Source organism: Budorcas taxicolor, chromosome 7 (assembly GCF_023091745.1).
Source record: "Budorcas taxicolor isolate Tak-1 chromosome 7, Takin1.1, whole genome shotgun sequence".
Classification (NCBI taxonomy): domain Eukaryota; kingdom Metazoa; phylum Chordata; class Mammalia; order Artiodactyla; family Bovidae; genus Budorcas; species Budorcas taxicolor.
The window spans coordinates 11,741,388-11,756,463 of record NC_068916.1 but is presented as its reverse complement, the minus strand read 5'-3'; the positions used below and the strand labels follow the sequence as shown (position 1 = coordinate 11,756,463).

Below are 15,076 nucleotides of genomic sequence, written 5' to 3'. Positions count from 1 at the left end.
GTTATTCCTCCTTCCTCTGTTTTGTGGATAAAGAACCTGAGGCTCGGAAAGGTGAAGGAGCTTGTCCAAGGTCACATCGTGGTGGAGACAGGATCCAGACCTAGGTCTGTCTGTAGAAGAGCCAGAGCCACGGTAATGTTGGGGATGCTGGCAGTGCTGGTAGTAACAGCCACCGGTGGTTACTGAGGCCTGTGAGCACCTGATCAGGTGGGCATCAGGGTTACTTCTACTTAACAGGGAAGGAACCTGAGGCCCAGAGAAGTCAGTTAAGTTGCTCAAGGTCATGGAACCAGCAAGCAGTGGTGCTGGGCCTTGGTTTCTCGTTGGCCTGACTCCAGTTTCTGTCCCTGTAACGACTCCCTGCTGACGCTAGTTGGGTTGGTGGCTGTGCTGTGCTGCTCTGAGCACCCAGCATCCCTGGAGGGAGGATGGGAGGGGCCCTGTGGGCCTGTGTGGCCTCCGACAGACCAAGCCCCTCTGCCCTCATGTGGGATGGGCTGCCCCTTGGAGTTCCGGAGGTGAACTAGATTGGGATGCAGCAGCCTCAAAGCATGGTGCGCTTTCAGGACCTTTCTTGTGTTGGCGTGTGTCAGACCAGGAGCCTGTGGGGTTGGGGTGGTTTTTAGGCTTTTCTATGCCCTGCAGGCTCTGAGCAGGTGGCGGCTCACATTGGCGATTCTCCTGGCGAGCCCCTTTCTCTGACCCTTAGAATTGCGGCTCTACACTTCAGCCAGTCACCCCCTTGCTTCTTGGAATCTCATTGCCCCCAGGCCTCATTGAGTTCTAGAACTGTCAGATAAGGGGTGCTTCCCCAGAGCCACACAGTCAGGGCCCCTTTGGGTGGGGTGGTATCCTCCCTGGAAGACAGAAAAGCTTACCAAGCTTTGGGTCAGAGCTAGGTTCAGATCCATAACTGCCCAGCACAAAGTATGAAGCCCATAGTTTCTGTAACCTCTCGAGCCAATTTTCTCATCTATAAAGTGGGGATCCTGGTGGGGGTGTGCCTTCAGTGGCTGACTTTGGCTCGTCTTCCCACCTTGCCTTCAGGGACATCAGGTTGATAAGCCTGAAACCAGCAGAGGGCGTGGGCAGGGGTTGTATTTACACCATGGACTGAGGCAGATGCTTCAGGCAGGCCCTCCCTCTTCTCCAATCCCAAGTTACTCATGACCTGCACACCGCCGGGCACAGTGGGCCCTACCTCACAGGTTATCCCCTCAAGGAATTACTGCTCTGGTGAGCATTAGATGGGTGCAGCACAGCAGCTAACATTTGACTAGTTCTGCTGAACTACACTGGAGAAGGCGGTGCCACCCCACTCCAGTACTCCTGCCTGGAAAATCCCATGGACGGAGGAGCCTGGTAGGGTGCAGCCCATGGGGTCGCTAAGAGTCGGACACGACTGAGCGACTTCACTTTCACTTTTCACTTTCATGCATTGGAAAAGGAAATGGCAACGCGCTCCAGTGTTCTTGCCTGGAGAATCCCAGGGACGGGGGAGCCTAGTGGGCTGCCATCCATGGGGTTGCACAGAGTTGGACACGACTGAAGCGACTTAGCAGCAGCAGCAGCAGCTGAACTACACCGTGATCCTGAGGCCTGAGAGAGGGGAGTGGAGGCGGGGCCTGGGTGGAGGAGGCGGGGCCTGGGTGGAGGAGGCGGGGCTGAGGTGAGGAGGTGGGTGGGAAGAACCAAAGTGGTAAGGTTGGCAGTACGGGTGGTGGTGGGTGGGCGGCTGGGCACAGGGTGGGACAGCTGTTGGAGAGACTGGTGAGGGGCTCGAGTGGGGGTGGGGAACCCTGAGCCTGGCAGAGCCTCTTGAGTAACTGGTTCCTGAGCCGTGAGAAAGGTGGAGAGTTGACAGCGCTGAGTGTGGTAACGTTGTTAACGCGATTGAGTTTGGTTGGGAAACCCTGTACTTTCACTGACAGGCTTGGCTGGATGAGAAAGGCCCGGAGCCCTTGGGCTGGTTGGTCAAGTTCAAGCTAGATCTTAACACCCTCCTGCTGATATTGACAGTGGCAGCTGAGAGTGTTTTAATACCTGGCCACGGCCAGAGCATTGTGACGAAAGTCACTGCTGATACAGTGCTCACTCTAAGTGCTTTTTATCTATCAACTCCTCAGAATGAACCTGTGAAGCTGGTACTCTTATCCTTACTTGAGAGATGGGGAAACTGGGACCCAGAGTAGGGAAGCAGCGTGAATTCACAGCTGGTGAATGGCAGGGCCTGGATTCTACTAGACCCAAAGTGGGCTTTGCTGTGGGTGGGCCCAAGCGACCGCGTGCTGCGGAAGGAATGAAGTGTGGCTCAGTGGCCGTGTCCTTTAAAGGCAGGCCACCAGCTCTACCCTCAGGACAGTTACTTGACTGTCTTGGGACATTTCAGTTGTCTCATCCGTGAAGCCAGGATAAAGACACCTGTCTTGGGACTTCCCTGGTGGTCCAGTGGGTAAGACTCCATGCTTCCAATGCAGGGGGCCCAGGTTCCATCCCTGGTCCGGAACTAGATCCTACCTGCTGTAACCAAAGATCCCGCGTGCCGCAACAAAGATCATCAATCCTGTGTACTGCAACTAAGACCCAGAATGGCTAAATAAATAATTTTTTTTTTTTCCCTAAAAAGACACCTGTCTCATGGAGCCCCTGGGCCATCTGAAGTGCCAGCACACTGTTTGGTCCGGGGTCAAGGTCCAGATCATTAGGTGGTCAAGGCAGAGCTGTATCAGTGAGGCCACCTGGAATACTTTCTGCATGTGTTCTCTCTAGAACATCTCCAGATGTGTTAATGAACAAGACCCGGCGGGCTCCTGGAGATGGAGTTGTGCCAAACAGTATGCCCAGAGGTGGAGGAAGAAGCCCAGAAGCCCGTGATGGTTCTGATGTCACACACCCTGAAGCCACTTTTTGGAATGAGCTGTTCTATCCTTCTCTGTGGGACTGTCAGCGAAGTCACAGCGCAGTCAGAACCCACTTTCTAACATCGTGAGAAAGAACCATTCCTGGAAACAGGTGCCCAGAGTGGGCCTGGTCCTCTGATGCCTGTCAAAACCTCCTTCCTTACAGGCGCACCACTGTGTCTGTTCTTGGCCCTCACCCAGCAGCAGCCAGAGGGTCTCTGGGGAGGGAGGATCGTAGCACTCCGCACCTCAGAACACCCCCCTCAGAGCTTCTTGTCCCTCTCTGCCCCCTGCTGACCTCACTCATTGCTGGGTGGTTTCATCTCGAACATCCACCGCCACTATCCTGCCTTGCACATAAGCCCTCCCCCAGCCAGAAGCTCTCTTCCCTCTATTGTTCCTGTGCCTGCTTGCTTCTCAAGGAGAGCTTGGCCTCATTTCATCTCAGAGGCCTTCCTTGACTGTCCTGCTGGGAAGGGACCGCTGCAGCCTGTTCCTCTCCTCTGGCCCTCCCTGGGCTGTGGTTGTGTTTTCCTTTGGGAACCTGCTGGTCTTCCTGCCTGGACAGAGTGAGCTCCGTGAGGGGAGAGGCTCTTGGTGTCTTGTTCCTGCAGCTTCCCTGGCACCTGGACGGTTGAGGGAGGTTTGTGAATGGGTGGGTGAATGTATCTTCTGCCTGGGGTCAGGCCCCCCGGGTGTAGAAGGGGGAGTGCCGTCCTGCTGCAGCGACCTTCTGCCTGGGGTCAGGCCCCCGGGTGTAGAAGGGGGAGCGGGGTCTTGCTGCACTGGATGCATCCAGTGTTGCATGTGTTGGGCTGAGGTGGCCCCATGTGACCCATCCTTAATGGTCCTGACCTAGGGAAGTCCGCTTTACAGGTGGTTTTAAGCCCTGGGTCCACCCTGGCCACTGTTCCCTGTTGTCCCCCTCCTCCTGGAACCTGGGCACGATGAGCCCAGGAGCCGCCAAGCCCGCCTGTGGGCCTGCTCCTCGTCTTGGCACAGGTTGCTAGCAGCTCCTGCTGGTCTGGACACTTTTCCGTGGCAGGCTCCAGTTACCTGTTCTCCAGCCCATCTCCCATTTTTTGTCCCCTTGGCTGTCCTGGGTCTTTGTTGTGGCACCCGGGCTGTCTAGATGCAGTGAGTGGGCTTGGTTGCTCCGAGCCATGTGGGATCTTACTTTCTGAACCCAGGTCCCTGGCACTGGAAAGTGGATACTTAACCAGTGGACCAGCAGAGAAGTCCTCCATTGTCTATTTACTAGTTCATTCCTTCTGACTTTTTTTTTTTTCTTCTTCTCGGTATCTATTGTATGCCAGGAAAGTGGACTGAATGAAGCTTCAGCCTCTACCTTCAGGGTCTCTTCGTCTGAGCGGAAGCCTGAAAGGAGTCTTCGGGGAAGGGAGGAGCTCAGCTTGGGCAGAGGTCTGGAGGCCAGGCTGAGTGGTTGTGTGATGAGTGATGGGGCTGATCAGGCCAGGCTTTGCAGCGACATCTGTGGACTCACTGGCGATGGAGGTCCTTCTTCCTGTGGATGTTGCCCAGAAGCTTAACTTTGAGAGAGCAGTTTATTGAGTCCTTGGTGAGTGCTCGCACTGTGGTGTGTGTTACAAACGCGTGAGAGTGGTTGTCCCTTATTACTGACAACCGTGTTGTGGGTGGTATTCAGCACTCCCCGCTCCCGCCCCCAGTCCAGTGGTTAGAGATGGGCCATGAGCCTCTCAGATCTCTGGGGGACAAAGGGCCTCTCAGTAGCTTGCGGTGACTGGCAGGCCGGCACAGCCCTGCCCCTGTCCCTGCTCGAACCAGTCTCTTATGTAAGCAGAGCTCATGGGCCATTCAGGTAGCCCGGGAGACTGCAGAGTTCTTGCAGTCTCGGGGCCTTCTGAATTTTTGTTTTCCTCTTTTAAAGGACCAGGGAGCAATGGCTGGGGACCATGCCCATTGTGTGAGGCGCCTGAGGGAACGGTGCCTGTCCTTTGGGTGGGAGTGGGTCTTTCAAGCTGGTGGGGAGAGCAGTGGTAAACTGTCTGCTCGCCAATCACACGGGAGACGTAGATTCGATCCCTGGATTGGGAAGATCTGGAGGAGGAAATGGCAAGCCCCTCTGGTATTCTTGCCTGGAGAATCTCATGGACTGAGGAACCTGGTGGGCTGCAGTCCATGGGGTTGAAAAGAGTTAGACTGAGGACACACACACAGTTTAAGCCTAGCATCTGGGGCTTCATAGAGCAACCGGAAGCAGGTTGAACTTGAGGGGGTCCAAGAGCTGTAGCTTCTGGTCTTCTTGTTAGGAGAAGCGGTCTCCCAGGACACCTCAAGAAGCTAATCTAGAAGAAGAGGGGTGGGTTGGAGGAGTTGCCGAATTGATGCTTTTCAACTCCAAGTTGCTTGAACCCTGAGTGTTCATGTAAGGATGACATGGAAATTCTGCAGAAAGCACTAACCTTGACGGGCAGGCCCCAGTAATATCCCTGCGGTTTGCAGAGCCTGTCCGGTGGGGTGGTGTGAGGGTAACGGCAGAGTTCTTGGGAAGATACGTATAGCCTGAAACAGTGTGTTGTTGAGTCCACTCCGGAGGATCAGATCTCCTGCAGTCTCCTGGCTGGAGGTGGTATCCACAGAGGGACAGGCTGGGGTTGAGCTGGGAAATCCCAGTGCTGGCCAGATTCCGGAGAGGCAGCTCTGCTCGCGCCATCCTCTGATCCCGCCATTCAGGTCTCAGCTTGAATGTCACTTCCTCCGAAAGGCTCCTTCTGGGCCACCCAGGCCACACTTGTCACCTTCTCAGCGCTCCTGTTTTGGTTCTCCGAGTGGCACTTAGCACCTTCAGAGAGCTGTTAGTGTGAGGCTGTCCTCTGTCACCCCCACTGTGGATCAAGTGATTGTGTCCCTGCCTGTTGGAGACCCACGAGAACAGGCTGGGCGGGCTCAGGCAGTTAGCTGCATCGTCCATGTCTCCCCCAAACTGTCCCACACCCAGCAATCAGGAGGATCCTCCAGCTTGCAGGGTGCCTGGCAGTTCCCTGGAACTGGTGGATTTAACTGAGAGCACTTGTAGCTCCATTGCGTTAGCATGGGCGCCTGCTTACCTTTTGGTACTTTGGAACTTGGCCATTTCCGCCCCCCTGTTTTTGACTCCAAGTTACTTGAACCCTGAGTGTTCATGTAAGGATGACATGGAAATTCTACAGGAAGCACTAACCTTGACGGGCTGGCCCCAGTAATGTTTCCTGCCAGGCTCCTCCAGGCGCCATCTGAGAAGTGGGCCCTGTGACTGGACGCATTCTGAGCACCGCATCCTGGCTCGCTGGGGGCCTCGGTGGATGGCAGCATTTCCCATCTCTCCAGCTGGGCCTGGGAACCTGCACCATCCGGGGAGAAAGCGTGGGGAGGGGTGTCTGTGTGAAGACTCCGGGGCTCATTTCCTCTTGCTTCATTTCACTCTGTCTGCTGGAGCTGAGCTGTTTGAGCCCTGTGGGGTTGGGGGAGGCTCTGAGGGTCTTGACCTGCGAAGCTGCTCACAGGTGACACTGGACAGGGGACAGGCAGCCAAGGGCAGCTTCCAGCGCCCCTCCTGCAATAGCTGTAGCTGAGCATTTTCTCTTAAACTACCTTCCCCTTTATGGACACGGCTAGGCCTGTTCAGTATTCCAGAAACCCTGCCCTCCTCCATCAGAGTCGTCTTTCACTTGTTAATTACTCTCCTCTCTTTGTCCCACGCTGTACATCTCTCCCCCTCAGCATTTTCATGTTCCTGAAGTTGGGATGCATCTTACAATTTGTATCTGTCCACCCATTTATCTAATGTTGGCATATGTGTTCCCCCTCAAAAAAAAAAAAAAAGACTTGGCAGCTTGTTTTGAATCAGTGACACTTCAGGATCCAGGAATTAGTGCGTCTTTCTCAGTGCTTGCCGCCTTCATGCTCCCATCAAAGCCCCCAGGGTCTCTGGCCTGGGTTGTCTGCAAGACTGTCACTGCTTCCACGCTTGTCCCGAGCAGCAAGAGGGTTCCTTCTCAGACCAAACCGGGTTGCGGCACTCTGCAACCGCCCATCCCTGGACTCACACCTGGGACTGTCTCGGCCTCCGTTCCGAGCCTGCTCCGCAGCTGCGCGCCTTTGAGCACATGGTGCTGCAGCCAGTCTTCGGGTGTTCCTGAGCCCTGCCAACCTGTGTGCTGCCCTGGGGCCTTTGCAGTTTCTTCCGGGAGCCTCATGCTGGCCATCACTTTGGCTTAAGTCTCATATCCTTAGAGAAGCCTTTCCTGACCGCCTCCTGTAGTCCTCTGGGCTCCCTGCCCAGCTCTTCTCTTCCCAGCAGCTGGTTCATCCTGACCTCGTGTTACGTAATAGATTCTTTGCTCGTGTTCCCCTTGAGCCTGAGCAGACCCAGTGGGCTGGGGCAGGGGCTTGGGGGGTCGCTTGGCCATGGTATCCCAGCATCTGGGCCAGTGCCTGGCATGCTGCACACAGGTCTTTCTGTTCATCATCGAGCTCAGCACCCTGCACAGGCCTGGCACAGCGAGGGGCTCAGTCAGTGTTGCCTGAGCAGATGAAGAACGGGAACTTCTCAGCCAGCAGAAGGGGTTCTTGGGGGTTTGAGATGCCCTCCGTGTGTGGCTGAGCCCTTCGCAGGTCTCTGTGTAGGAACCCCTTCCTGGCTCTGCTTGGGCACTGGACACAGCGCCCAGGGCTCTGTGGGCTCCCTGGCGCGGGCCAGGCGTCTGCAAGGAGCACAGGGAGCGGGATCGCTGTGGGGCAGAGCCCTCTGGCTTATGTACGGGAAGGTTTGATGGGCTTGCTTGGAGTTCCTCTGGGCCACGTATTGCCTGGGAGCCTGGCAGCCCCTGGTGCTGAGACTGGATTGGGATACAGACTTTCTCTCACACCCTGACTGGGCAGTGCCTGCCGTACTGCACGTTCTTGGGGACCTGTGCAGGGCTGAGAAAGTGAGCAATGCCAGGCCCTGGGGCCAGGTCACAAGTCACTGCTTTCAGAAAAACAGTGGAATGGTGCCTAACGGTAGCTGGAAGACCTTACAGATATTTCTGAGACTAGGTCCCCATGAGACTTTGGACCAGTAACTCAGAAGGAGTTCACAGAATTGGGGACTTTTTGCTTTAACAAGACCCTGCCTTTACTCATCTGCTTATTTATGTGAATATGGCTTCTTAGTGTTTACTTGAATAAAGAGATGTCAGAATAAAAGCTCTGTCTCATTCTAGCAATAAGAAATAGTCACCTTGGCTATATGAACTGATTGGGAAAATGGTATATCCATGCCATCTAGAGACACAGTGCTGATAACCTACTGTTTATGGTTAATGTTTAATGATGGTTGTTGATGGTTCATAGTTTATGTTTAGCTGATAATGTAATGATAACTCATCCTGAAGGATTTTCTCTTTACACTTAGAGCCTTAAAGTGAAAGTGAAAGAAAGTGAAGTTGCTCAGTCGTGCCCGACTCTTGGCTACCCCATGGACAGTAGCCTGCACCAAGCTCCTCCGTCCTTGGGATTTTCAAAGCAAGAGTACTGGAGTGGGTTGCCATTTCCTTCTCCAGGGGATCTTCCCAACCCAGGGTTCGAACCCAGGTCTCTCGCATTGTAGACAGACAATTTACCATCTAGCCTTAGGTCATAAAAATGTTTTTAAGGAATTTAATTTTGATTTGAGCAGTAGATATGATGCGCAGTAATAACCTTCAATCGGGGACTTCCCTGGTGATCCAGTGGTTAAGAATCAGCCTGCCAGATTCGATCGCTGGTCCGGGAATATCCCACATGCCTTGGGGGCAAGGACGCGCATGTGCCACAACTACTGAAGCCCCACGCGCTCTAGAGCCCGTGCTCCGCAACACGAGGAGCCGCTGCAGTGAGAAGCCCGAGCACCACCACAAAGCGTAGCTGCTGTGCTCTGCAACTGGAAGTAACTGGTGAGTCACAACGAAGACCCAGCACAGCCAAAAAGAAAACACCCCACAAACCTGCAGTCGTGATCCTGTATTTGAATAAAATTCAATGCAGGAGGGTAGCGAATAGAATTCAACTTCAAGGCAAAAAAGGAGCAAATACTAAGGAGCTTGTTTATAGCCTTTTTTTTTTTTTAAAGTGGAATGATGGTAGATAGGAAGCTACTTAGGTATTTAGACCCTGGTGAGATTTAACAGAGCCCCATAAATTTCATATAGAATTTGCAATATCTGCAGTAGGCTGGAAATGACATCTTTTGCAGCTGTTCAAGCTCAGGTGAAAAAGTATTGTCAACTTAAAAATGTGTTGGGGGATGCATTCAATTAGCAAAATTATTTTAGGGATATGTGTGCGTGCTCATGTACTCAGTCATAGTCTGACTCTTTTTCGACCCCATGAACTGTAGCCTGCCAGGCTCCTCTGTCCATGGAATTTTCCCAGGCAAGAATACTGGAATGGGTTGCCATTTCCTCTTCCAGGGGATCTTCCCAACCCAGCGGTCGAACCCACGTCTTCTGGGACTCCTGCATTGGCAGGCGGGTTCTTTACCGCTGAGCCACCTGGGAAGCCCCATACATGACCAAAGAGTTCATAGAGCGCCCAGTTTGCTCACAGAAGCTTCCACGTGATTACAGGAAGGAGGAGTGGGGTTTCTGAGTGAGCCGGCTCTTTTGGGGTGTTCAGTCAGCATTTCAGACTTAACATGTCCAAAATTGAGCCTGGATTCCCCCCACCCCTCAGCCCAACCTCAGCCTGCATATTCTGCGTGCCTCCCACTTCCCCACACCCACCCCTGCCAGTTAATGGCAGTTCCAGGCTTCTCATCATCAGGCCCCAGGCTGTTTGACTCAGCTCTTTGCCTCATGCCTCATGTCCAGGAGTCGGCAAATCATGTCTCTCTGCCTTGGGAATACCTGTGGAATATAACTGCTTCTCATCAGCTCTGCTGCCATCATGAGGCCCAGGCCAGGGATTGGCAGACTCTACCTGGGAAGGGCCAGATGGTAAATGCCCTAGGCTTTTCCAGCCATACCACCTCTTGACGGCTTCTCAACCCTGCGGCTGTCACAGAAGCAGCCCTGGATGATCTGTCAACCAGCGAGCGTGGCTGCGTTCCAGTGAACTTTGTGGATACTGAAATTTGAATTTCATATAATTCCCATGTGCCATGAAATAGGCTTCTGAGTTTTTTCTTAACCACTTAAAAGTGTAGAAATCATTTTAGCTTGTACAAAAACAGGTGGTGGGCCAGAATTAATCTGTGGGCCATAGTTTGCTGGCCCCTTCGTTTAAGCCATCCTTTATCTTGATAACTTCTTTCTTATTGGTCTTCCGGGTTCCATCCTTATTCCCGCATATATAGTCCAGAGGGGTCCTTTAAGAACTCATCAGGTCACATCCCTCCGCTGCCCAGAACCCCCATGGCTTCCACTTCAGTCAGAGTAGAAGCCACAATCCTCACTGGGCCTGGGAGACCCTGCATGAGCCATCAGCTCCCTGTCCTCACCTCCTCTCCTCCCCCCACTACCCCGATCCCCAACCACAGGAGCCTTGGCTTTGTTGCGTAAGCACACTGAGCAGGCGGCACCTCAGGACCTTTGCACAGGGCATTCCTCTGCATGGAGGCTCTCCGATCTCTAAACTGCCCTTTCCTTAACCACCTTCAGGGCTTGGCTCAACATCTTTTCGGGGAGATCTTTCTTGACCACTTTATGTCAAACTGCCGGCTCCCTACACCTGCCACTCCCTGTCCTGTTTTATTTATTTATTGACGTGCTATGCAGCATGTAGGATCCTAGTTCCCTTACCAGGGATCAAACCCATGTCTCCTACAGTGTATGCATGGAGTCTAAACCTCTGGAGGCCAAGGAAGTCCCTTTAACTATTTTATGGTCTGTGTTCCCTGCTAAAATGTCAGTTCCACATGGGTAAGGATTCCTGGCTGTCCTTCCAGGGCTGAACCCCCAGAGCCCCTGACAGTGCCTGGCATGTAGTAGGTATTTAGTCACTATTCAGTCACTGCTTTTACAGTGAGTGAGTCTCAGTGTCCTCACCTGGAAGAGAAGAGTCATAGTAAAGGAGATAATTTGTGTCAGGACCTGCCTCCCCGCCTGCACGTTGTGAGTATACAGGAGGTGTTAGCTGTTGCTGCTGCTGTGGGCATTAAGGCCGGCCACGTGGGTCTCAGACTGGGCTGTCGCGCAAAACTGACCTGCCTGCTGCGCCTGGGGCTGGGCGTGTTGGGTGCAGGTCGGGAGTCAGCCTGGACGAGCGCCCCCTGCTGGTCAGCGTGTTGTTAGCCTGCGTCCACAGGGCTCCAGCGTCTCCTCCTCTTCCAGCTCCCTGGCCCGACCGCGCCTTCCTGCCGGAGATGCAGAGACCAGATGTGGTCACCAACCTTGACATGGCCAGGGTGTGCAGGGTTGCAGATCTGGGCTGTCCTCCCAGGGTTTGGGGCCAGGGACAGTTCTGGAGGATGAGCATTCAGTTCTAAGGAGCAAAAACAGGTGGGGCCCTGCCCCTGGAGCCTGTGACTCCTGAGCCTCTGCTGCCCTGTCTGTAAAGTGGGGTGACAAGGTCAGCTTGAGCTGGTGGAGGCTGGGTGCTGGCACCCTGCTTGTCGGCTGAGGGAGGGGGCAGGGACTGGGTAGGGAGCGACTGGAGGGGTTGGCTGAGAGTTTCGAGGGCATGTCAGTCAGGCCGTCTGTCTGTTGTGATAAGGGTTTGGGGCATCGTCCAAAGGGCAAGAGCCTGTTTGAGGCAGCCCAGGGTGAGTTGGCCACCTCCATCTGTCGCTGGGAACTTTGGAAGCTGTGGGTGCCTGACTCTCCATCAGTGGTCCCTATTTTCTCATCTGCATTGTCCAGGTCAGGGCTCTTGAGGTGGGCTTCGTAGGTGGGCAGGATTCAGGGTCACTGAGCGGGGCCCTTTGCCACACCTGCCACGGGGATGCACTCTGTCAGGCCCTCTTGCGAGCATTCCTGTGTCAGGGCCCAGGCAGGAATGGAGGCTGGTCTGCCTGTGGTCTCTGCAGCTTCCCCACCCCCACGGCACTGGTTTTCCAAGCTCATTGGTGGCTTTAGCCTGTGGCAGAAAACTGCAAACAGCTGCTGACCCTGCCTGTGCCCCTCTGGGTGGTGTTGGGGTGACAGGCCCTTTGCCCTTGGCATCTCCTGGCTAAGCAGGGGCCCGGAGTCGAACAGATCAGCCTCCCAAGGACTCTTCCTGGGGAGGTGACTTGTTCTGCAGAATCCAGACCTCTGGAACTTAATGTCAGCAAGGAGCAAGGTGCTTTCCAGATAATCAGGTCCAGGCTTTGCTCTCCCTTTCTTTTCTTTAGCATTTAGTCCTGTTCTCCAGAATGCAAGTGGTTTCTTTTTTGTGTGTGAGGGTGGGCAATGGGATTCTTTGGGCCCAAGTTGGCTGGCTCTGACCTAGTTCTGTGCCTCAGGCAAGAGCACCCCCTTTTCCCAGCCCTGGTTTTCTGGGCTGCTTCGCTGGGGTTACAGTCTTTAGTGTACAGGCCCAGGTGATTGTGCAGGTAAAGATCTCAGCACAGGGTAAGCAAGCATCTGATAGACCATACCAGAGGCGGCACTGCCAATGAAATGGGCCCTCACAGTGCAGCTCTGTCCAGGACAGCGCCCTCTGGAGGCCCCGGAGGCCTGTAACTGCCCCCGGAAGGGGTCTGAGCTGTGGGCACTAGTGGGCTGCTGGTCAAAGAGTGTGGTGGCCCTCTCGGGCCCCAGACCCAGAGTCTCGCTGTGTTGCTCCAGCTCCTTCATCTTGGGCCTTCTGTGGTCATAGCAACCAGCCGGGGCATCTGGGCGCCCAGAGAATGCCCTGCAAGGCTGGCTACTACTGGGCTATGGGGGCCTCCGCCAGCTTCTGGCCTTGGATCCCAGAGCCCAGGGACATTGGCATTCAGACCCTGCCATTAATCGTCTGGCCAGCAGGGGCGGGAGGCAGGAGCTGGCCGCTTGAGGCCCTGGGAGTGGGGATCAGTCTCTCTGCCCTTCCTACCCTGGGTGACATTCCCCACCTCCCCACTGCAGCACTTCAGGGAGGCTGTGCAGTGCCTCCGGGCACCTCAGAGAAATGGGGTCAAGAGCCGAAGCCACTGGGGAAGGAGGTATTTCTGGCCCAGCAGGTGCGTTGGCAGCTGAGCCCAAGGTCTTCTCAGCTGCCCTGGCAGGAGTAGTGTGACTTCGATATTTCTGGAAAGTGGAAGGGAGAGGGAGCTGAAAGCGCTGAGCCGCCGAGTCTAGGTGAACGTGTTCAAGACTCTGCATTAGTGAATGGGATAAGCTGGTCTGGTCCACGCTGCTCAGGGCCAGGCCTCCATCCATCCTTTGAGTGTGGTCTCGCCCTTGTGCCCTGTGTGGGGCCTGTGGGGCTGGGAGAGCCCAGGTTAGTGGCTCTGCCCACGGAGCCCTCTGCCCCTTTACCTGGAGTCGAGGCTGCACTGAGCAGGGCTTGTGCCCACCGCAGGCCTCTTGTGCCCCAGCCTCGGGAGCCTCCCCTCACCCCCCCGACAGTCCTGCCTGCAGCACTGGCACCGGCTGGGATGTGCCAGGCTGCCCAGTACAAGGCGGCCTGGTCGAAGGGCCCTTCTCCAGCAGGCAGCCCCTGTGGGGTCCCTGAGAGCCTGCTCTAGACAGGGGGCCTGTGCCATTGCTGCCTGGGGGTCTCCCCAGGGCATGTGCCTGCTGGGGGCACAGCTCCAGAAGTCTGTGTGGTGGGCAGTCTGGGGTCAGTTTACTGCTGCATGAGCTGGGAGCACCCCTCGGAACTTGGCTTCCCCATGAGATGGAGTTAATGGCGCCTGCGCCCTCGGCCGCCCTGGGGACTATAAAGGGGGGTGAGGAGAGGTGCCTGGATAGCAGCTCAGTTCTTACTCCTGTTGGGAGGGTTCCCTTGTGGGACACACGGAGCCGGGAGGTGATGAGGGTGACCTGGAGTCCACGCTGACTCTCAGGCCTGGGCCTGGGATGTAGACTGCCTTGGGGTCCCCGGGTCTTGTTTACATCCGGGAGGGGCCAGAGGGACACTGGGCCCAGCTGTGTTAATGAAAATGGGGAAACAGAAGCTAGAGTGGGGCCTGGCTTCTGGCTCGAGAGCCCTCCTGCGCACTGGCGCCTGGGCCGTGTGCCCTGCCCTGGGTGGCAGCTCCCACGGGGTAAAGCAGCAGTTGCAGACTCGTCCAGCCCGGGCTTAGGTGGTGCCTCCCCTTCCTGCCACCCTCCTGCTTGGTGCTTCTCCTTTCTGAGGCCCAGGTCAGAACCTCAGAGTCCCTCCCTTCTCACCCCCACATCCAGACCCTCAGCACATGTGGTCACTCCGTCTTTGTGGCTTGTCCACCACTTAACTCCCTCCATGGTCACCTCCCTGCTCCTGCCCCCATCGGTGCCTCTGCCCTGGTCTCTCCCTTTGCAGGGGGTGCCTCTGAACACGTGAATCAGGTCACACCCCTCCCCTGCTCAAGACCTCTCCGTGGCTCCCACCTGCGTCACTAATAGCCAGAGTCCCTCCTGTGGCCCGCAGTGCCGGCGCCTTTGCTCGCCCCACTGTGATCAGGCCCCTCACTCCCCATTCGTGCCTTCCTGCTCTCCCCTCCCCACTCTGCTTCTGCCACACCGGCTCTGCTGCTTGCATTATGCTGGTCAGGGACATACTAATACAGCTTTTGTTGCCGGTTATTGATCAGAGACAGATGAGTATCACTTACATAACAGGTCACCAGCCACAGGCGTTAGTTTCTGCAAAAACCCCTCGGTCAGCAATGAGTTAGACACGCTGGTGCAGTCTCAGGGCCTTTGCACTTGCTGTTCCCTCTGCCTGGAACGCTTGACTTCGTGGCCGTGTGTGTTCCCACTTCCACTGGCTGGCCTCCTGACAACTCTGAAGTGGCCATCCTCCCCGCTCCTGACTCCCCCACGCCACCCCCGTTCTCTGTTTTTCTCCACAACTCTTGGTTTAAAACATGGCACTATTGATCATCTGTCTCCCTGTGCCCTGCCCTCGCCAGAACGCATGCAGCTCCTGTGAAGGCAGGGACTCGGTTTTGGTCACGGCACTGCCCGTGGGAAGTGGGGAGGCAGGAAGGGGTACGTGAACGAAGGACTGAGCGTGAGGTGGTGGCTCCCCGAGGCCGCCTGGCTGGTGAGTGGGAGAAGAGTTCGTGCACGTTCTGATCTCCTCCT

At 55.5% G+C, this 15,076-nt stretch overlaps 2 protein-coding genes across 2 annotated transcripts in view; one reads left to right on the top strand and one right to left on the bottom strand.

Annotated features, from left to right (window-relative positions):
- The window catches only part of TECR (trans-2,3-enoyl-CoA reductase), a 28,403-nt gene that overhangs the window by 4,711 nt on the left and 8,616 nt on the right, over positions 1 to 15,076 (top strand). The window lies entirely within an intron of this gene.
- Positions 1 to 15,076, bottom strand: part of DNAJB1 (DnaJ heat shock protein family (Hsp40) member B1) — a 35,971-nt gene that overhangs the window by 17,544 nt on the left and 3,351 nt on the right. The window contains exons 2-3 of the mRNA XM_052644230.1: positions 11,086 to 11,235; positions 6,103 to 6,262 (exon numbers count right to left, since the gene is read on the bottom strand). Of these exons, the coding sequence (XP_052500190.1) occupies positions 6,103 to 6,184 (82 nt within the window). The 5' untranslated portion in view covers positions 6,185 to 6,262; positions 11,086 to 11,235. The remainder of the gene's footprint in view (positions 1 to 6,102; positions 6,263 to 11,085; positions 11,236 to 15,076) is intronic.